Raw genomic sequence first — 17,370 nt, forward strand, 5'->3', positions numbered from 1 at the left:
TGCATGTAAAAACTCTCAACAAAGCCCTAGCTAATAGAATCCAACAATATATATGAAAAAATAGTACACCATGATCAAGTGAGATTCATACCAGCTACACAAGGATGGTTGAACATTAGAAAACGATATATACTCTACCTCATAAAAAAATAAGAGCTACATGATCATAATCAATGCAGAAAAGGCATTTGACAATATTCATACTCATGATAAAAACACTCAACAAAAGAGGGATCAAAGAGAATTCTCAACATAATAAAGGCCATTTATGAAAAATCAACAGCCAGTATCTAGCTCAAGATGGAAAAACTGAAATCATGTCCCTTGTGAAGAGGAACCAGACAGGGATATTCCCAATCATCATTCTAATTCAACATTATGCAGAAAGTCTTAGCTAGAACCATTAGACAGCAAAAAAAGGAAGTCAAAGAAATCCAAATGGGCAAAGAAGCAGCAAAACCCTCAATATCTGTGAATGATATGATTTTATAAGTATAAACCCCCAAAGACTAACAAGAACAATGGAAAGATTTGGCAACATGGCAGGACATAAGATCAACAAACAGAAACCAATGAGATTCCTGTATACTGATGAAGAGAGCTCGTAAAAAGGCATCAAGAAAACAATACTATTTATAATAGCCACATAAAAGATGAAATATTTATGAATAAACCTAACAAAGAAACATTTGTGCAAAGTAAATTACAGAACACTACTATGAGAAACCAAGAGACCCACACAAATGGAAGATTATTCCATGTTCATGCACTGAAAGGCTTAGTATTGTGAAAATGCCAATACTATCCAAAGCAATCTACAAATACAATGCAATTCCAATTCTCATCCCAACTTTATTCTTAATAGAACTTGAAAAACTACTTATTAACTTCATGTGGAGAGGGAAGAGACCTAGGATAAGCAAAGAACTCCTTTTTTACAAAAAAAAGAGGCCTCACACTACCCAACTCAAAACATATTTCATGGGCACATTAGTCCACAACAGCCTGGTTCTGGTAAAATGATAGTTACAATGGTACAGAATGTCAAATCCAAACCCAGAAATAAGTTCATCCATTTATGTTGAATCTCCCTCTAGAGAAAAAATGAAGCAGGATCCATACCTCACCTCATATACAGAAACAAATTCTGTATGGATCAGACACCTAAATGCAAATCACAGAGCTCTAAAGATATCCATGAGAAAATAGATGACTGGGACCTACTAAAAATAAGACACTTATGCACATCAAAAGACTTCATCAAAAGAGTAAAAAGAAAGCCTTCACACTGGGGGGGAAAATCTTTAGCGACAACACAACTAACAAGGGAATAATATCTAAATCTATAAAATACCAAAAGACCCCAATAAGAAAAAAATATTCAATTAAAAAGTGGGCAAAAGATGAATAGACAGTGACCCCAATAAGAAAAAAAAATCCAATTAAAAAGTGGGCAAAAGATGAATAGACAGTTCAGTAAAAATGGCATTCAAATGGGCAACAAACATACAAAAATGCTCAGTCACTAGCCATCTGGGAAATGCATGTCAAAGCATTAATGAGACAGCACCTAACACTGACGGTGACAGCTCAATTTAAAAAAACGCCGCAGAAGGTGCAGAGAGATTGGAATTCTCATGCACTGTTGTGGACCTGTAAACATGTACAATGTGGAAAGTGACATGGTACTATCTAAACCAACGGGGAATGGAAACCCCATATCAGGGGTCCTCAAATCACAGCCCATGGGTCACATGCGGCCCGCCGGGTGCTTTTGCCCGTTTTGGTTTTTTACTTCAAATAAAATATGTGTGGTGGGGTCGGTGCACTCGGAGCTGTCGGAGTGTGAGAGCGGGACGGGAACCTGGTGGCACTCTTGTCTTTCTGCAGCTTCTCCGGGGCGAGGTTTTCCAGAATGTCTACGTGTGTGGTAAGTGTGGCTACGAGCTGTTCTCCAGCAGCTCCAAGCACGAGCACTGTCGCCATGGCTAGCCTTCACGGGGACCATCCACGATGATAGCGTGGCCAAGTGGTCCGAACACAATCAGCCTGATGATGCCTTTACGGTGTCCTGCGGTAAATGCGGCCATGGGCTTGGCCACGAGTCCCTCAATGATGGCCCCAAGTGGGGGCAGTCCCGCTTCTGAATATTCAGCATCTCCCTGAAGTTCATCCCAAAAGGCAACAAATCTGCCTCCCAGGAGAAGTAAGGGGGCAGCCCAACCCCAAGCTGCAGCCACAGGCATTGGTCACCCCCCTTTAGAACTACAGCCTACTGACCTTCAGGCAGGGAGGGCTGGATGGGTGGTCGGTGTTTCCCGACGACCCTACCCCCTGTGCCAGGATGGGGCCGAGGGCTGGTTCATCTTGGCCTCCGAGGTTCAAGGCTGGGACTCTGGTCTTAGGGTGTCTGTGTCTTAAAAGACATAACACCCTTGGCTTCTCTCCTCAGCCTGGAGGCCCCTCCCTGCCTATCTGGTCTCGCCCCTATGAGCCCCAAACAGCTAAAGAAACTTTGGTACATACACACAATGGACTGCTATGCATCATTCAAAAACATTGACAAAAGTACAGAGCACCTGTATAGTCACGACATGAATGCACCCGGAGAACATTATGCTGAGTGAAGTTAATCACAAAAGGGCACATATTGTATGAGGTCATTACTATAAGGAGAAACACCAAGGCAAAAGCAAGCATCTGTTCTCCGGTCATGGAATCATTGAATCAAATCTCCCAAACAATGTGGTGGTGTTTCTGTGGGTTGCTTACGATCACTCCCTTATTGGCACATCTTATAAGCCTCTTCAGAGAAGGTCTCATTTCAGCTGGGGTCAGCTTTAGAGGGGAGAGGGAAAGGACCAAATAGATCCTTTGATAGAGCATTGCCCCATAGTCACCCCAAATTAATAGCCACTCCTATCATGGTGATCCATGAATTTCAGCGGAAATTCATCATCAGAGGAATAGAGGATTCCTCTGTTTCTGAGTTGGTGTTTTCACTTTTGTTGGTCAGTAAACCAAGGAATGGCAGCCTACTCTTCAAGAAAGCGATGAACATTATCTATATAGATTCCAAATGGTGGAATCCGCCTTGCATTATGTTACTAATGATGTATTTCGACAGTTTCTTCAAAGCCCTCAGTGAACCTGCTGGGTGCTATTGGCTACCTGGATGTTAGATTTTAACCCACATCAAAATTATGTGATTTGGAAACCCCACTATGGAGCCTGGACTTTACCTTAAATATACCTGTTCCAGATGAAAGGAACTGAAATATTTCTTTGGATTTAAAGCTGAAACATCCTGGTATGAGGAGAAGCAGAGGACTTCTATCACAAGGTTGTGGTTTTGGAAGCCAGTGGACTTTGATTCAAATCTTTTGCTCTTGAGGTTCCTCAGTTATTGGCAACTTAAAACTACTATGTACTTGCTGTTTTCATTCTTTATTTGCTTTTTGTGATACATCTTAGTCCTACAGACATAGTTTATCTTAGTGAATGAGTGTGATTGAAATATTTGTCTAACCCTCATTGCTTTCTTAAATAGTGTTCAATTACTTAAGTTTTTAATCCGTTTAACAGAAAATCCCATGTATTTTAGTCTAAAAAACTTACCTAAATGTATTTTCCTTTCCTCAGTGATGCAGGCTAGAACTGATCTGTTTCCAAAATGTTCTCTATTTTTGGTTTGCATTGTTTTGTCTGTTTTTTCTTTGTTTATAGTAGAATGTATCTCAGAGGTGTTATGTTAATGGAGGTCACCCTCTTGAAGCTGTATTATATGCTTTTCTGTTTTTCAGTATAAAAACCCAGGACTGATGAACAAGTAGACTAAAGGGCTTTCGGTGGTAGTGTGGTGGTGGTGGTGGGGGGGGGGCTTACAGTGGTGGTGGGATAAAAGGGAGATGATGTCAAGGAGGCCATGTAGAAAAAGAATGAAAACTGACTGTGGTAGCAGTTGTACAATTGTACTTGATGTGATTGAAATGGAATGATACGTTATATGTATTAAATCCCAACCAGTAAGAAAAAAGCCTATTCCATTGGCTAGATTAGTGATACAATTACTAGCATTACCAAATATCTCATGGAGGTTATTTAAATTATTTCACAACAAATGTGACGTCAGCTAATTCCACATAGAAGGAGCACACCAGCCAGTGTGATCCAAATATTGTAAATAATAGAAGATAAGAGAGGGAATTGTATTAGAGCTTAACTCCCTGTTTGTAGAAGGCTATGGATGATAGTAAAAGCCCCAAATCCATTTGCAGACTCCATATTCGGGTAAAGCCTCCATTGAACTCCCTCAGGCCAATGGCTAGAGATGTGAATAGCCTTGCCCTCAGACACAGTGCATTGGAAAGTGGATTACTGCAGATATAGTTAGGTTAAAATTTAACTTAAAATTTTTTTTCCGTTTTGACCCATTTTTAATTTGTTTGTTTCTTCTTTACCTTCTGTATTTTGGATTGAGGTTTTTCTGTGTTTTATTTTGCTCTCATTGTTGGGGTTTTTGTGTTATTTCTTTATATGAAATAAAGGATAGGTAATCCATAGAGATAGTAACAAGATTCCATAGAGTTAAGACCTGGAAGGGTGGGGAGTAGTGGGGAACTAATAACAATGGGCACAAGAATGAAGAAAATGATCTAAAATTGATTGTAGTGATGATTGCACAACCCTTAATATATTTAAATCACTGAATTATATGCCAATAAAACTTTCTGAAGAAGGAAAGAAAACCATATAGAGCACAGTTCTACTTGGACCCAGACGGGGCCATTGTGAGTTGGGACTGAATCAATGACAGCTAGTTCTACTTTATTCCTTATATGTATACTGTGCCTCTATTAAGCAAACTTTGGCCGTATACTTAAGATGTCTAATAGAGATGAACTAAATTTAAAATAAACACTAACCCAATTATAATACCCAGCTTTAGGGTCCTGCACAAAAATCCCCATCTATATACCATTATTGCTTATACTTAATATGCCCGGACTCAGCCCAGGGCTCCCTACATTTCAGGGTTTGAAGTTGAGGGCTCACCTGTCTTTTCTCTGACCTTTCTGGCAATGGACACACAGACCACTTTGGGATGTCAACTCTTCCCACCCATCTTGATTGTAGAGAGTAAAGCCTGGGGACTATGCATAAGGCATGCCCACTGAATGCTTAGAGGACACCCAGAGCAGATCGAAGGGGCAGGGTGGCTGACAAGACCACTTACGGTTGTACAGGGTGATGATGTGCAGGCAGTTCAGTAGCTGGCGCTTATATTCATGGATCCTCTTCACATGTACATCAAACATGGAGGTGGGGTTTATTTCTACCATGTACTCCTTCTCTAGGAAGGCAGAGAACTTCATCTTATTCTCCTAGGGGAGCCAAAGGAAAGGACAATCTAGATAGCTACTGGGCACCAGGCCATGACATTGCTCAAAACACAAATTTCCACGGTCCAGCCCAGCTCTGCTTTCTGAGAAAAGCTACAACTCGAGAGAGTATGTCCAGGCAGGTCAGTCTGCTGCTGCTGGGATAGGAGGCTCATGGTAGGAAGACAGAGCTGTGGGCCGAGAAACGCCGTACTCATGGCACATCCACAGGTTGCTGCAGAACTAGAGTGGAACTGAAGATCCGTAGGGCAAGAACGTGACAGGAAAAAGTCATTGAGCACTGTAGGTAAAGGTGCATGGGTTTACAGTGGAGTACTCTTTCTGGCCCCTCACTCTGTACAGGCACGGTGGAGGGCGAGGCACATGGCTCGCAATACAGAGGACCTCTGTGGCAAGAGCAGCAGCAGCTCTGCTCTCAGGTTCTCTGTCCAAGTAGCCAGGTACTTGCTTAATAAATTTCAAACAACTAACACGGCCCTCGTTTGCTAAGTGTGAGATTATAGGCAAATTCTCCAAGGACTATGGCAGTTCTTAGGGATGCTGAGGTGCGACTCAGAAGTGTAGCGATTAGACGTTTGTAACAGACTCTCCACAGCAGCGTCGCTCTGGCCAGTTCCCTCCTACATAACAGCAGTGGAGGGAAGCCAGGGTTGAACGTATGTGCCCACGGGATGTTTGGAGAGACCTTGGAGTCTGAAGTGGGATTCTTTAAAAAAAAATTTTTATTGGGGGCTCTTATAACAATCAATTGTATCAAGCATATTTGTTACCTATGTTGCCATCATCATTTCAAAACATTTTCTTTTTACTTGAGCCCTGGGTATCAGCTCCTCTTTTGTTCCCTCCTTTCCCCTCACTCCCACCCTTGTGAACCCTTGAGAAATGTTATTATTATTATTATTTTCATATCTTACACCATCTGCTATCTCCCTTCACCCACATTTCTATTTGTCCCCCTGGGGGCTGGTAGACATGTTATACATTGATCATTTGATGATTCCCCCTTCTCACCCTTCTCCCTCCACCTTCCCTCTATCTTCATGGTATCACTACTCCCATTACTGTACCTGAGGGGCTTATTTGTCCTGGATTCTGTATGTTGAGAGCTCTTATATGTCTATTTTTGGGATTCTTGGGGACTTTGATACTTTGCTCTCCTTGCTGTTCTGTTGCACTCATGAAGTGGGATTCTTGGCAATAGCCTCAGTAGGGCATAAACTTGGACTTTGTGTCACCCTGAGTAATTATATGCCTACCCATTCGTTTCTAGCATGGGCTTGCCAGGGTGTCCCTGGATGCCTTTGGCAAAGGCACTGCCCTGAATGTGAGGCCCACCTGTTTGACCTTGGCCACATCCCTGATGAAAGCTTCATCATTGACCAAGGACAGCAGCTGCTTCAGTTGGCTCAGATCAGTCAGGAAACCCTCCCCGATTTTCTAGAAGAGTAAAAAGGACACATGTTTTTACCCCTTGCTGGAGATGCCTCCCACCCTTTCTGGCAACCCCTCAGGACGGCCCTCCTGTTGTGAAGGGCTGACCATGCTTACTTAGAAGACAACTGAACTGCCTAATTCTGCCCATGGCATCCTCACACTACATCTGTCACCATCGGATGCAGTGTCCCCACAAGGCCAGGTAGGCCCTGGGGCTTACCTCCACAATGATGTCAGCCAGCCCAGGGTTGCACAGCAGGAGCCAGCGGCGAGGTGTGATGCCGTTGGTCTTATTCTGGAACTTAGCTGGCTCCAGCTCATAAAAATCATTAAAACTAAAGACACAGAGCATGGATAACAGTCACAAATACTTTGTTCTGAACTTGGTAAGAAGCAGACACAATGACCTTTTAATGAGATGCCCTGAAGACCCTGAGGCTCAGTACTTAAGTTTCTGGGTTGTTAAGATGCTGCACATGTCCGAATGGTACTCAAAACGCCTGCTTTTCACAGCAGTCCTTACTTAGCTGTTATCTGTGCTGACTCCCCTCATAGTTTTAGAGTCAGGCCCCTGAAAACTACATCCGGTGGTCAACATGGACACAGCTTCCAGTCAAGACTGTGCAGGGTGTGCAGGCTTGAGGGCTGAAGAAGCCCAGGCTGAGTTTCCTCATTTGTAGAACGGGATATCCAACTCAGAAGTTTAGTCAGACAAAGACCCACCAGCAGCTTCTGCCCTTTCCACCCACACCAAAAGCCATAGCCTCACCAATGTTCCCTGCCCTCCCAATAGTGGGGTCCACACACAAGCATTCCAGACCCCAGGACCCTGCCTGAGCAGACCAAAGATACCAGGAAGGCAGATACGCTGTCTCTCTAGGGGTTGCACTGAGCCCATCACCTGACCTTGTGTGTATGGCAGGTGAGCACAGCCTGGGGAAGGCAGAGAACTCACACAGACTGCTTCACGATCTCCGAGTGGATCCTGGCCACTCCGTTGACGGAGTGGGACCCAATAACACACAGGTGTGCCATGTTGATCCTCTTGCAGTCCCCCTCCTCAATCACTGACATCCTCCGCAGGCGATCCACGTCGCCTGGGAATAGGGCCGCCACATGCTGTATGGAACACAGAGGGGAGAGCAGTCTCAGTGACTGCAGGTCCTAGGAGCCAAGAAAGTGGCCACAGCCTCACAGGCTCTGCTGGCCACAGCACCCACCCCGAACTCAGCCACTGAACACTGTGGCCCAGGATCCCAGAGAGTTCATTCAGGGCACCATGGAGAACCAAGGATAGGGACTCGAAGCTCGGTTCTGTTGGGTTGGAAAGGTGTGCCATTTGACTCAGGAGATAAAAGACTGAACTGCTGCCCATTTTAGCCCAGGCAGCTATTTCTTTTATATATGTAATCAGATATTGACTAGTGGAAACAGCTACTTTTTCCACAGAAGGTTTAAACTTGACTATCATTACAGCGGCCTCCTCGGTGCCCTCTGTTCTTGTTTCACTCTCCTCTCTGAAGGACACAGAGTGAAAACAGAGCTTTGTTTAACAAGCACACAGAGGCTATAGACTCTTCTAAAAAGCAGACTACTAAGTGACTCCTGCTCAGAGATGGAAAACATTTTTTAAAGGGCTGAATCACAAACTTCTGTACACAATGGGGCCTCCACAAGGAAACTAATAGTATTGCTGAATGACAGTACCCCCCACTGCACCCCTCCACCATCCCCATATTCTACAGGACATGGGCTGCTTCTCCCAAAGGTCAAATAATGCACCATGAGATACAAGGAGGGGCCCTGCCTTGTTCCAGCCCCATCCCTCAAAGGCAGATGCTTACATCGAGGTGCTTCTGGTTGATAGTATAGATGATGTCCAGGTGCCTTGGCAGCAACTTCTCAAACATGGATACAGGCCAGCGCTCCAAGGCCTCAGGCAGCACAGTGTGGTTGGTGTATGCACATGTCTTCTTTGTTATTTCCCAGGCCTGCCATAAAAAAGGGGTTGCTCGTGGGAACCTTGGTAATGCAATGATTATATGCTAAACTGCTAACTCAAAGGTTGGTGGTTTGAAGCCACCCTGATGCTCTACAGGAGAAAGACCTAATGATCTGCTTCTATAAACATCACTATCAAGGACATCCCGCAAGATGGCAGACTAGACACACATGCTACACAGACCCTCCACAACAAAGGCACAAGAGACCAAATGAAACAGATGCAGATGATAATACTGGGCACTGAGTTCTAGAGAAAGGATACAGAAATAGACCGAATACCAACCAGAAGAAGTTGAACAAAAACAGCAAGAAAGGATACAGACAGGTGAATCGTTGGCTGATCTAACAAGGCATGGACATCTTGAACTTTTATAAAGAGCATTTGATTGAGACAGTGGCCTGACAACATAAACACACCCCACTGATAAAAAGGTGGCTCTTCTCTTATTCCGCACACCCTCTTCATGACCAAAATTGTGACCAGCCCCACCTTCACCCAATCAGCAGCTGGTGAGACACACACCCCTCCCCATGCACCGCACCTCCTCTGCCTGAGGTGAGAACCATGCTATTCAGCATCAAGCTCCTGAAGCACCACTCCCCCTGGAGATGAGAGAAATTTGCCTCAACAGAACTGGATAAGAAAATGAGACCTATTGATTTGCTGCTTACATTTTAGACATCAAGACAAAGATGGTCTAAAAATCAAGGATAGGAAAAATATAGCAAGCTAATAGCAATGACAACAACAAAAAAAGCAGGAGTGGCAATATTAAATTCTGATAAAATAAAAAATTCTTAATCATTTTATTGGGGCACTTACAGATCTTATAAAAATCCATAATTCAATTTTATCAAGCACACTTGTACATATGTTGCCATCATCATTTACAAAACATTTTCTTTCTACTTGAACCTATGGTATCAGCTCCTCTTTTTTTCCCTCTCTCCCCCAGCCTCCCACCATTGTGAATCCTTGATCAATTATGCATTATTATTGAACAAATGAATTGTATGATAATTGGATTATGCACCAAAAAAACTGTAAAAAGGAAAAGAAAGAATAAAATGTTCTAAAATGTATTGTGAATCTTTTATAACTATTTTTAATATGATTGAACTATTGAATTGCATGATATGTGAATGATATGCTAATAAAATGATTTTTTTTAAATGCACAAAAACATGAGCTGACAGTTCACCAAAATCAATACTCAAATTGCTAATAAATACATAATAAAAGGATAACTAGCCATCCAGTGGATGCAAAGCAACGTTGAGATATCATCATATACCCACAATGACAGCTCCATTCAAAGCAACACAAATGTTAGGGAGGTTGTGGAGGGATTGGAACTCATCCACTGCTGCTGGGCTTCTAAACATGTATCACTATTGTGGAAAGCGATAGGTCTTACCTAAAAGGGTTGGGAATAGAAATTCCACATAACCCAGCAATATCCCTGTAGGGAATAAGCCTCAAACAATTAAGAGAACACAACATGAACACACACATGCTGTCCCATGTTCATCTCAGCACAACTCACAATAGGAAGAAGCTGGAAAAGTCCAATACCCACTAGTAGAAGAATGGATAAAGAAAATACGGAAGGGTCTCCTGGTGGAGACGAGCCAGTCAGGGTGCAGTATAGCACCTAGGAAACATACAACTTTCCCCTAGTTCTTTAATGCTTCCCCCCCGCCCCCCACTATCATGATCCCAATTCTACCTTAAAAATCCAGCTGGTACAGATAAGAGCTGGAAACACAGGGAATCCAGGACAGATAAACCACTCAGGACCAATAACGAGAGTAGTGATACCAGAAGGGGAAGGAGAAGGTGGGGAAGAAAGGGGGAACTGATCACAATGATCTACATCTAACCCCCTCCCTGGGGGATGGACAACAGAAAAGTGGGTGAAGGGATCATCAGACAGTGTTAAGACATGATAAAATAATAATAATTTATAAATTACCAAGGGTTTGTGAGGGGGGAGGGCCAAAAATGAGGAGCTGGTACCAAAGGCTCAAGTAGAAAGCAAATGTTTTGAGAATGACGATAGCAACAAATGTACAAATGTGCTTGACACAGTGGATGTATGTATGGATTGTGATAAGAGCTGTATGAGCCCCCAATAAAATGATTTTTAAAAATAATAAAATCCGGTACATACACAGAATACTATGCATCCTTAAAAAACAGTGATGAAACCATGAAACATATGACATGGATGGATTCAGAAACACCCAGGGGCAAATATTGTGAAAGACCACTACTGTAAGAATAAACACCTAGACAAATTCAGGCAGCTTTTCTCGGGTGATATAATCTTCTAATCTTCCAAACAAGGAGGGGTGTGCCTGCCCATGATGTGCATGCTCATGATGCACATGTCATCCCCATATTTTACATCTTAGTAATCACTTCAACAGAGGAGGTCTCAGCTCAGCTAGGGTCAGTGTCTCATGTTGGAGGGAGACAGAGAAGACCAATCAGTTCCTGCCACATAACATTGTTACCCTAAATCAACAGACACCTCTACAAGGGTGCTCAGTGAAACAATGAAAATTCAAGTCCTTATGTGTGTGTTTGGTGGGGGGGGTGGGGTTTGGGAGGGGCAGGTCTGTCTTAAAGAAGGTAGTAAATCAGGTGGAGAAACCTGCCACTAAGTAAAACACTGAACATTGCTTATATAGACTCCCCATTACCTTTTTTTTAATTAAAAAAATTTTTTAATAATAATTTTATTAGGGGTTCATACAACTCATCACAATCCGTACATACATAATTTGTGTCCAGCAGATTAGTACATATGTTGACTTCATCATTCTCACAACACCTGCTTTCCACTTAAGCCCTTGGTATCAGCTCATTTTTCCCCCTACCTCCCCGCTCCCCCCTCTCCCTGAACCCTTAATAATTTATAAATTATTATTATTTTTTCATATCCCATTACTTCCATAGACTATAGCAGTGGTTCTCAACCTTCCTAATGCCACAACCTTTTAATACAGTTCCTCATGTTGTGGTGAACCCCAACCATAAAATTATTTTTGTTGCTACTTCATAACTGTTATTTAGCTACTGTTATGAATCATAATGTAAATATCTGATGTGCAGGATGTATTTTCATTGTTACAAATTGAACATAATTAAAAATAATTAAAGCATAGTGATTAATCACAAAACAATATGTAATTATATATTGTGAAATATTTATGTGTTTTCCGATGGTCTTAGGTGACCTCTGTGAAAAGGTCACTTGACACCCCCCAAAGGGGTCGCGACCCACAGGTTGAGAACCACTGCTCTATAGTCTATATAGTTTACCATTTCAGGAAGTATATGAGCACGAGCCAATGGTACTAAAGGAAGAAGTTCAAGCTATACTGAAAGCATTAGCTGAAAACAAGGCTCTAGGAATTGATGGGATACTAATTGAAATGTTTCAAGAAACTGATGAAGCACTGGAAGTACTTATTCATCTATACCAGAAAATTTGGAAAACAGCTACTTGACCAACTTACTGGAAGAAACCCATATTTGTACCCATTCCAAAGAAAGGTATGATAATTACAAAATTTCATGTCAATTTGAAGAAATAAAAGTAGGGGTGGAGTCTAGCCTGTCAATCAGACCACAGCCTGATGGTACCTCCTCGTGGGTGTGGCCCTCTCATAAAGAGCATCCTGGGAAACTCCCCACCTCTCTCTGCCTTCACCTTCCTGCTGGCTCATGGCCTTTATATTCACAAGACTTTGCACCCACTGGCCAGTGATACTACTGCATTCTGCATCATTGCTTGTGACTGTGTGTCTGAAGAGGGACTTATGGACTAGTATGGGATATATAGACTTTGAGTTGGATTGAGCTGGGATGTTTTCTTGAGATATACTTCTTGATATAAAGCTCTCTCTCTTACACATATAGGAGTGTCACTGAATTTGTTTCTTTAGTCAACCTGGCCTAACACAAAAGGTGACCCAACAGAATGCTCAAATTATAGAATATCATTAATTTCGCATGCAAGTAAAATTTTGCTGAAGATCATTCAACAATTGCTGCAGAAGTACATTGACATTGCTGCCAGAGGTTCAGGCTGGTTTCAGAAGAGGATGTGGAACAAAGGATATCATTGCTGACTTCACATGGATCTTGGCTGAAAGCAGAGAATACTCTAAAGATGTTTACTTGTGTTTTCAACTGTGTGGTTCATAACAAAGTATGGATAGCCTTGATAAGAATGAGAATTCTAGAACACTTGACTATACTCATGCAAAACTTGTACCTGGATCAAGAGACCGTAGTGAACAGAACAAGAGAATACTGTATGGTTTAAAATCATCAAAGGTGTATATCAGGTATTATACTCTCACCATACTTTCAATCTAAATCCTGAGCAAATAATCAGAGAAACTTGATTATATAAAGAAGAATGTGGCATCGGGATTGGAGGAAGCCTTATTAACTAACCACATGTGATATATAGATGATAGAATCCTGCTTGTCTAAAGTAAGTAGAACTTGGAGCATTTGCTGATGAAGGATTGCAGTCTTCAATACAGATTATAATTCAACGTAGAGAAGATCAAAATACAACTGGTCCAGTCAGAACTTCATGATAAATGGAAAAAAAGATGGAAGTTGTCAAGGATTTTAATCTTGCTTGTATCAGTGCTCATGGGAGCAACAGGCAAGAGATCGAATGATGCATTGCATTGGGCAAATCTGCTGCACAAGACCTCTCTAGAGTGTTGAGAAAGCAGGAGGTTACTTCGATAACTAATGTGTACCTGACACAAGCCATTGTATTTTCCATTGCCTCATATACATTTGAAAGTTGGACACTGAATAAGGAAGACTGAAAAAGAATTGATGCAATTGAATTGTGGTGCTGGCAAAGAATATTGAAAGTACCACAGACTGTCCAAAGGACAAACAAAAAAATACATCTGTAAGAAGTATAGTCAGAGTACTCCTTGGAGGCAAGGATGGCAAGACTCGATCTTACATACTTTGAACATGTTGTCAGGAGAGGCCAGTCCCTGGAAGTGGGCATCATGTTTGGTAATAAAGTAGAGGGGCAGTGAAAAAAGAGGAAGGGTCTTAACACAGTGGTTGCAACAATGGGCTGAAGCAAAGGAGTAATTGTGTAGGGTGGTGCAGAACCAGGCAGTGTTTTGTTCTGTTGTACATAGGGTCACTGAGTCAGAAGACACAGATGACTGCTATACCAAGGTTAGGCTTGGGAGGTCATTGGACTTTAGTTTGGATCTCTGGCAATTTAGGATTACCATATACATTTGTTTTCATACTCTCTTTGCCTTTGTATGATATAATTTAGTCTAGCAGGCATGCTTCTGCTTTTGTGAATGAGTATTATTGACAGTTTTGCCCTATCTCCAACCCACATTGTTTAGGTATATAGTGCCCAGTGACTTGAGTTTTTGATCTGTAAAAGGTATATATATTTTGGTCTAAAAATCTGAACTATACATCTATACTTTCCTTTAATCAACAGTATTTTAAACTCTATAACAATGGCTACAATTGATGTGTGTATGGATTGTGATAAGAGTTGTATGAGTCCCTAATAAAATGATTTTTAAAAAATGGCTAAATTAATGACGTTATCAATAGACTTACTATTTGCCCCATGGGGATGATACATAACATTCCCCAATAAAAGGGCACTGATGTCTCTAAAGTGGACCAGGGCCATATATAAACCATAGATAAATAAATTTGAACTTACACTGTAGCATAGCCCTAATTTAAGAACACCCATTTCTTACGTTGTAGCCTACTCAATACTTGCTCTCACGAAGAGATCACCGAAGATATGGGTGCTATAGAAAAGTGTGGTGAAAAATCAGATGGTGTCTTACCACTAGAAAGAACAGTGTCTGGTTCTTAAGGGCTTGTCTTTTTAACAAGCACCCATTGAAGTGAGGTAACAACAGCTAAATCTACACAAAAGAAACACATCAGCCAGTGTGATCCAAGGATTACAAATAATAAAATTCATGATCTGAGGAGAGAATAGTGTTAGAATTAAATTCTGGGGATTCCCTGTGTTGAGGGCTCTTATCTGTAGCAGCGTGCATGTTTTGGTCTAATCAGATTTGTAAGGTAGAATTGAGGTCATGATAGTGGGGTGAAGGAAGCACCAAAGAGCTAGAAGAAAGTTGTGTGTTTCATCAGTGCTATACTGTACCCTGACTGGCACACCACTTCCCTGTGACTCCTCTGTGAGGGCATGTCCAGGTGTCTACAGATGGGCATTGGGTCTCCACTCCATGCCCCCCTCATTCACATTGGGTATGGTTTTAATCTGGAACCTTTGATAATTTATAAATTATTTTTATTTTCATATTTTATACCATCCACTTTCTGTTGTTTGCCCCCTGGAGGAGGGGGTTGTAGGTCGATCATTGCTATGGGTTCCCCCTTTCTCCCCCTTCTCCCCCAACCTTCCCCCTAAGCTCATGGTATCCCTACTCTCATTATTGGTCCTGAAGAGTTTATCTGCCCTGGATTCCGTGTGTCAAGAGCTCTTATCTGTAGCCCTGTACATGCTCCAGTCTAGTCAGATTAAAAAAAAAAAAATTCTGAAGACCCAGTTTTCAGGAGGTTATGGATGACAGTGAAAGCCCAAAAACCATTTGCAGGGTCCCCATTGGGAGTAAGACTCGGATTAATCAATCCTGTTACCACTGACCATCGATATCAATAACAGTGCTATCAGACAGACTACATTGGAAAATGGACTAATGCAGACGTAACTAAGTTAAAATTTAACCTTATCAAATGGTCTTCCTTTTGACCCATTTCACATTTGTTCTAGTTTTTATTATTTTCTATTACCTTTTTAATTGAGGTTTCCACCTATCTTATTTTGCTATTATTGTGTTTTTGCTTTGTTTTGGTTTTGCATATTTTTATTTTATTTTATTGGGGGCTCTTACAGCTCATATCACAATCCATACATATATCCATTGTGTCCAGCACATCTGTACATATGTTGCCATCATCTTTTTCAAAACATTTTCTTTCTATTTGAGCCCTTGGTATCAGCTCCTCATTTTTCTCCTCCCTCCCCCATGAACCCTTGATAATTTATCTTTTTTTTTTAATGCCTACATATTTTTCTTTATAGGATATCCAGGATAAGTAAATCTACAGAGACAGTGACTAGATTAATACTTTCTTGGGGTTATTTATGCCAGGGGAGAGGGGAGAAATGGGGAGCTAATAATAATAATGAGTACAAAAAGAAAATGTTCTAAAATTGACTGTGGTGATGATTAAATAAATCTTAAAGATGATTAAACTATTGAATTGTATTATATGTGAATAACATGTCAATAAAACAGTTTTAACAATTTTTTTAATGAATGGAAAAAAGTAACCGAAATTTTTACAACCTGTTTGACCAAAACTGAATGACTGAATTTACCTCAGTTATTGGTGAATTAAACTATCCATGTACTGCGGGTAGGGTGGGTGGGGGGAAATAAGCAAAGGAAATGAACAGCTACTTCACTGAAAATTACATCCAAATGGCCAACAAAGGTGAGTAAGTGCTCACAATCACTATCCGACCAGGAGATGCAAATAAAAGCCATGATGAGATACTACATTCCAGTGACAATGACAACTAAGTTAAAACACACACAAAGACAATAACAAATGCTGAAGAGACTGGAATCCTCATACCCTACTGCTGGGACTCGTACGTATATAAGTATGTACAACCACTGAGGAAAGTGATATGGCACTACCTCAAACAACTGAGAATAGAAATGCTATACAATCCAGCAGTCCCTCTGCTGGGTATAATCCTAAAGAAGTAAGAGTCAAAACACGGACAGATGTATGCACACCATGTTCATTACAGTGCTTTTCACAACAGCAAGAAGACAAACAATCAAAATGCCCATCAGTAGAAGAGCAAGTAAGTAATACTATACTATGCATTGCTAAAGAAAACAAAGACAAATGAAGCACCTCATGACATCAATGTGTCTGGAGAACAGTATGCTAAATGAAATTAGCAGATCATGAAAGAACAAATATTACATGAGAACACTGATATAAGACGGGGGGAAACAAGATAAAAACTTTCATCCCAAATGGAATAGCCTTTGCATATTGTTGGGAGGGGAATAAAGCAATGGTGTAGATTGTTGGTGGGTGCTAACTTGGGTATAACAGAAGATAGTAGTCTATAGGAGGGAGACAAGATATCAAGGAACACGTGAAGGATAAATTATTGGAGAATTTGATTAGTAGTTTAAACCATTGAATACCAAGTTGATGAAGTGAAATGCAAACCCAAACTGAATTTACAAATTAAAGTAGTCTAAATATGGACACAAGATATGTCCAACTTCTCTTATCTAGGTGGGTGTACAGAGATTACAATGTGTGAATAAAATTGGGATTGGCTTTGACAGCACAGCACCAGAGCGACTCAAAGAGCCTGGCGACGACGGCTGCAGCACTGACAAGCCCACAACAAAAAAG

At 41.4% G+C, this 17,370-nt stretch overlaps 1 protein-coding gene across 1 annotated transcript in view; it reads right to left on the reverse strand.

Annotated features, from left to right (window-relative positions):
- PYGB (glycogen phosphorylase B) overlaps window positions 1–17,370 on the reverse strand; it is a gene marked incomplete at its 5' end in the record, with an annotated part of 57,912 nt that overhangs the window by 10,763 nt on the left and 29,779 nt on the right. The window contains 5 exons of the mRNA XM_004717820.2: window positions 5,237–5,384; window positions 6,738–6,839; window positions 7,057–7,171; window positions 7,792–7,955; window positions 8,681–8,827. Of these exons, the coding sequence (XP_004717877.2) occupies window positions 5,237–5,384; window positions 6,738–6,839; window positions 7,057–7,171; window positions 7,792–7,955; window positions 8,681–8,827 (676 nt within the window). The remainder of the gene's footprint in view (window positions 1–5,236; window positions 5,385–6,737; window positions 6,840–7,056; window positions 7,172–7,791; window positions 7,956–8,680; window positions 8,828–17,370) is intronic.

The sequence above is a fragment of the Echinops telfairi genome, unplaced genomic scaffold (assembly GCF_000313985.2).
Source record: "Echinops telfairi isolate 266 unplaced genomic scaffold, ASM31398v2 ScPeMD7_63;HRSCAF=240, whole genome shotgun sequence".
Classification (NCBI taxonomy): Eukaryota; Metazoa; Chordata; class Mammalia; order Afrosoricida; family Tenrecidae; genus Echinops; species Echinops telfairi.